Genomic DNA, 5,618 nt, shown 5'->3' with positions numbered 1-5,618 from the left:
TATGTCCTATTTAATATGAGTGAATTTCCCCTATACTCCCTAAATTCCATTGTTCAATTGACTCAAAAAAAACCCCAGTAAGGTTCAGTGAATGATTAAAAAAAAATAATCTACTTTAAACTAAAATATTAAATTTTTACCTTTTTAAAGTCTTGCATTGCATTGCATGTACATATATAGTGTGACGATAGATAGAATAACTTGATCTAATCTAATCAAATAATCTACTTGCCTTTTCTCATCTCTATCTATCTCTTCTGTAGAATTTCACTTTCACTCACTTACCCTTTTGGCCTCAACTCAATTCAATCTCACTTTGAGTCCAAACCATTTCAATGCCGCAATCCCAACAATGACTCCATCATACTTTCACCAACTACTTCCTTCTTCTTCGGTTTTCGATTTATATTTATTTATTTCTGTTGTCTTCTTCCTTCTACTCTAACTCTAAGAGTCTTCTTCTTCTTCTTCATATATTCAAGAGAGAAGCTTCCTTCAAGCTTTTAGTCTTTGTTGTTTGTTTTGATGGGCATTTTGGATTGTAAGTAACAAACTTTTCTTGGGAACTTAAGAATTCGTTCATGGTTTCGGTATGATTGGATGGCTTTGTCTTTTTCTTTCTTGTGTGAGTGAGCTTAAAAGTCTTTGTTTTTTTCGAGAAAATTACAGCTTTTTGAGATTTGCACCGACAATTTTCTCCTTTAGAAACGATCCCTTTAAGTCTTCAAAAACTTCTTCTATACTTCTAGAATAGCAGGCCTTACTTCATTTGCTTTCACGTTCACTGGAAGTTCTTCAAGGTTTGGAAATTTTACAGAGAAAGTTATGAAGAGCTGTAAAAAGTATGAAACTTTCTCGGATTTCTGGTAATTTTCTGCATTTTCAAGCCTTTTTTTTTATGAATTTTTTTTTACAGTTTTGTGATTCTTCAAAATTAATGTTTTTTCTTTCATTTCATTTTATTGTTTCGGAATATTAATTTATTAAAATAATAGCAAAACCAACCTGAAAGTTGGATTTGGTTTGAAAGCACCGCATTCTAATATAAAAAGCAACCGTCTTTTAGAGAGTATACGTCATTTGAATATTTAATAATTAATATCTTATTAGTATAAAATTCGTTTACCCTTCTCCTCTGTTTTGAAGATATCTTTGATAAATTTTATTGAATTTTAGAAAAATTATTTACTCACTTAGATGGGTTTATGATGATAAGAGGATTATTTATAATAGAAGATGTCTGTCATAATCTTAATGTTTTTGTTTTTGAATTATCTTTTTTTAATTGTTTCCTCTAAGCATGTTAATTTTCTAAACCAAATATGAAGTAATGGAATGAGTGACTTCAAAGTACATTTAAAGTCTCTTTCTTTGGTATAATAATTTACTAATCCACCAGGGCCACTATCCACAGCTAAAAACAAAGATTGAGTTTGAACAACGCTTTTCTGGACTGATCAATTTTATATTATATGATTAGTTTATTCTTTTTACAATGCTGTATTGCTAAATCTTAGTTTATTATGAATGGGTGAATCCATTATGATTATCTTTGAATGTTCATCTTTCAGCTGTTTCAAGGATGCTATAACCAATGTCGATTATGGAGTTTGTAATTATAGTCTAGTGGATTTTTAGTCTCCATCTTGCCCCTCACTTTAAACAAAATGCCCGGAGCCTTAGCACAATCCTTGCAAGTCTTGACAGTGTTGTGTTTCATTGCTTGTATTTTCCCGCCGTCCGTGTCATTGAGTGTTGAAACTCAAGCACTTCTTCAGTTCAAAAGCCAGCTAAAAGATCCCTTAGGGGTTCTGGAATCATGGAAAGATTCTGCTGATTCTCCATGCCAATTCATGGGAATTACTTGTGATTTGGTTACTGGGAAAGTCACAGAAATTTCACTTGATAACAAGTCTTTATCTGGTGAGATTTCACCTTCCATTTCAGTACTTGATAATCTAACCAAACTTTTGTTGCCTTCAAATTCCATTTCTGGGAAGCTTCCTTCGGAAATAGGCAATTGTAGCAATCTTAAGGTGTTGAATCTGACGGGAAATTATATGGTTGGAGTCATCCCAGATCTTTCCATGGTGAAAAACTTAGAGATTTTGGATTTGTCGATTAACGGCTTTAAAGGAAGATTCCCTAGTTGGGTGGCTAATTTAACAAGACTGGTTTCACTTGGTTTAGGCTCAAATAATTATGATGAAGGTGAAATTCCTGCTAGTATTGGGAACTTAAACAACTTGAATTGGCTCTTTTTGGCTGACTGCAATTTAAAGGGTGAAATTCCGGAATCTGTTTTTGAACTGAAGGAGTTGGATACACTGGATTTGTCTACAAACAGAATTTCTGGGATTCTCTCTAGATCAATTTCCAATTTGCAGAAACTTACTAAGATTGAGCTGTTTGGTAACAATTTGACTGGGGAAATTCCACCAGAGCTTGCAGAGCTCACTCTTTTGCGGGAAATTGATATATCTAATAACGGGATGTCTGGTGAATTGCCTGAGGGGATTGGGAATCTGAAGAACCTGACAGTTTTTCAATGCTATAAGAACAAATTTTCCGGAAAATTGCCTTCGGGATTTGGGGATATGCAGCATCTTATTGGTTTCTCAATTTATGGAAACAGTTTTTATGGGGAATTCCCTAAAAATTTTGGTCGATATTCACCATTGCTGAATATCGACATATCTGATAATCAATTTTCAGGTAGCTTTCCCAAGTTTTTATGTGAAGCAGGGAAGTTAACAGCCTTGCTTGCCCTGAACAATAATTTTTCTGGAGAGGTGTCAGCTTCCTATGGTGAGTGCAAAACTCTTCAGAGGTTGCGAATTAATCGGAATCGGTTGTCTGGGATGGTTCCTGACGGTATTTGGGCACTGCCAAAAGCGGGAATGATTGATTTGGGTGACAATGATTTTATTGGAGGGATATCCCCAAATATTAGTTTTTCTACCAGCTTGCATCAATTGGTTTTGCAAAACAATAGGTTCTCGGGTGAGCTTCCTTCAGGTCTTGGAATGTTATCAAACTTAGACAAACTCATCTTGCATAAAAACAATTTCTCTGGTGAAATACCTTCTGAAATTGGTGCTTTAAAGCAGTTATCTTTCTTGCATTTGGAAGATAATTCATTAACAGGATCAATACCAATGGAATTGGGTTACTGTACTAAACTGGTGGACTTGAATCTTGCTCGGAATCTATTGAGTGGTAATATTCCTCTTACATTTTCGCAAATGAGCTCTTTGAATGCCCTGAATCTTTCTGAAAACAAACTCACTGGTTTGATTCCAGATTCTTTAAGGAAATTGAAGCTAAGTTCTATTGATTTGTCCAGGAATCAGTTGTCAGGAAGTGTTCCTTCTTATCTTTTAAGGATGGGCGGAGACAAAGCCTTCATTGGTAATAAAGGACTCTGCCTTGACCAAAGCACTAAATTGCTTATGAATTCTGGTCTGGATGTTTGCCCCGGGAAGCATAGTCAGACAAAATTTAAAAATACATGGGTTCTCTTCTGCGTGATAGCAGCTTCTTTGGTTGCTCTTGCTGGAATACTGCTTGTGAGTTATAAAAAGTTCAAGCACAAAGCTGATATGCAGAATGTTTTGGATGAGGAGAAAGCAGTTGATCAAAAATGGAGACTTGCCTCTTTCCACCAGATGGATATTGATGCTGATGAAATATGTAATCTGGATGAAGACAATCTAATTGGAATTGGAGGTACAGGGAAAGTTTATCGCCTGGATTTGAAGAAAAATGTTGGTACAGTTGCTGTAAAACAACTATGGAAAAGTGATGGTGTGAAGGTTTTGGCAGCAGAATTGGGGATCTTGGGCAAAATCCGACACAGAAATATACTGAAGCTTTATGCTTATCTACATAAAGGAGGATCAAATTTTCTGGTGTTCGAGTACATGGCAAATGGTAATCTGTCTGAAGCCCTTCATAGAAAGGTAAAAGGTGGACAACCTGAGCTGGATTGGTGTCAGAGGTACAAAATTGCTCTAGGTACTGCAAAGGGAATTGCGTATTTGCATCATGATTGCTCACCTCCAATCATTCATAGAGATATAAAATCAAGCAACATTTTACTTGATGAAGATCATGAACCAAAAATTGCAGATTTTGGGGTTGCAAAGATTTCAGACAAGTCTTGTAAGAGTTCTGAATATAGCTGCTTTGCTGGAACACATGGTTACATTGCGCCTGGTGAGTTTCAAAACTCTTTTTCAGTTAACAATTCTTCTCCCCTGTCTCAAGCTATGTTCTGTTTATGTATTGATCTTCCATAGTTTACATTTGGCACAAGTGTGATTATTGATTGGCATCTTGTTATTGCGACAATTGGTTTTATACCATTTTCTAGGATCCAACCACGTAAAGAATGCTCTCTTGATCTTCGTGCTTGATCGATAAAATCTAAACTTTTGCTTCTCTTTGATTTATTATCTTTTCTAATTTCACAAATTGTTGAGCTGTACATAACATATTGGCACCCTGCTTTTGGTTTGGCAGAGATGGCATATACTTATAAAGTAACCGAAAAGAGTGATGTATATGGTTTTGGTGTGGTGCTGCTAGAACTTGTTACTGGAAGAAGACCAATTGAGGACGAGTATGGAGATGGAAAAGATATAGTTTACTGGGTATCGACTCATCTCAATAACCGTGAAAACGTCCTCAAGGTCCTCGACAAAGAAGTTGTGTCTGAATCTATGCAAGAAGACATGATTAGGGTCTTGAAGATTGGTGTTGCATGCACTAGCAAGCTTCCAAGTCTTCGGCCGTCCATGAGAGAAGCTGTCAAGATGCTTGTTGATGCTGATCCTTGCATTTACAGGTCTTCAGACTCTGGTTCGGATAAATCTGGGAAGATTACTCTGTAGCTAATAAATCTCTGGTAGTGGTAGCCAATAGCTTATCTTAGAATATTATGAATTGTTATGCAATTGTCAGTTTCTTCTATATCCTCCCAAAAAATTTGGTGAGTATGTTTTAAAACCTTGTGTATTTACTTATGAAGCTTTTCGCTGTACCATCAGATGAAATGTATTTTGATTCGTATTAAGAATGTGATCGATGTTTGTTCTTGTAGAAAGCATTTTAACTATTTTTATTTAGATGCTTAGATCCACCGCCGTGTGTGTCTTTTCTTCTAGTTCGCTCTTGTTCAATGGTGATTTTAGGTTTTAATGAAAATCTCACACAAAATAGTAGAAAGCTATGGATTGACATCTTTGAACATTATCTTTCTGCTTTTTCATCTGCCATGAAGTTGATTTCAGTTCACTTTTCCTGCCAAAATCATCTACAGACGACCACATTTCCGCCGACCATCGCGACTGATCTTGTAATATCAGCAGCTTTGTGACCACTGCGATCTCTGGTTCTCTCGCCTCAGTCGCTGAACAAACAACTCGAAACTCTCCAGAAGGAGAATGTAGATCTCCAAATCGCTAATGTCAGACTCCTCAAGCTCATCACTATCAGCTTCCACCATCTTCCACCATCTCACCAAAGATATCTCGTCAGATTTCAGTCCAAAAAAGAAATCTTTTTTTGTTCGGGAATCCACGAACATGAAAAGAAAAGATGGGAAGAAAGTGGAT

At 36.1% G+C, this 5,618-nt stretch overlaps 1 protein-coding gene across 3 annotated transcripts; it reads left to right on the top strand.

Moving 5' to 3' along the window:
- Positions 1-224: 224 nt before the first annotated feature.
- Positions 225-5,143, top strand: LOC123203520 (receptor protein-tyrosine kinase CEPR2-like). 3 transcript variants are annotated; one of them, XM_044619904.1, is made up of 3 exons: positions 225-541; positions 1,572-4,218; positions 4,525-5,143. In XM_044619904.1, the coding sequence occupies exons 2-3, from the start codon at positions 1,668-1,670 to the stop codon at positions 4,893-4,895; spliced, it is 2,922 nt and encodes a 973-aa protein (XP_044475839.1). In that variant the 5' UTR covers positions 225-541; positions 1,572-1,667; the 3' UTR covers positions 4,896-5,143. The 3 variants fall into 3 exon arrangements, with proteins under 3 accessions (XP_044475839.1, XP_044475838.1, XP_044475837.1); XM_044619903.1 differs by having other exon boundaries at positions 225-842; XM_044619902.1 differs by having other exon boundaries at positions 225-866.
- The last annotated feature ends 475 nt before the right edge of the window (positions 5,144-5,618 follow it).

Source organism: Mangifera indica, chromosome 19 (assembly GCF_011075055.1).
Source record: "Mangifera indica cultivar Alphonso chromosome 19, CATAS_Mindica_2.1, whole genome shotgun sequence".
Taxonomy (NCBI): Eukaryota; Viridiplantae; Streptophyta; class Magnoliopsida; order Sapindales; family Anacardiaceae; genus Mangifera; species Mangifera indica.
Note: the sequence above shows the minus strand (reverse complement) of the source record. Positions and strands in the feature narration are given on the sequence as shown.

Excerpts from the sequence above, each read along its gene's own strand:
- LOC123203520 (XM_044619904.1), top strand. The coding sequence starts at position 1,668 with ATGCCCGGAGCCTTAGCACAATCCTTGCAAGTCTTGACAGTGTTGTGT. Across the intron at positions 4,219-4,524 it reads ACATGGTTACATTGCGCCTG|AGATGGCATATACTTATAAA; the intron begins GTGAGTTTCAAA and ends TTGGTTTGGCAG.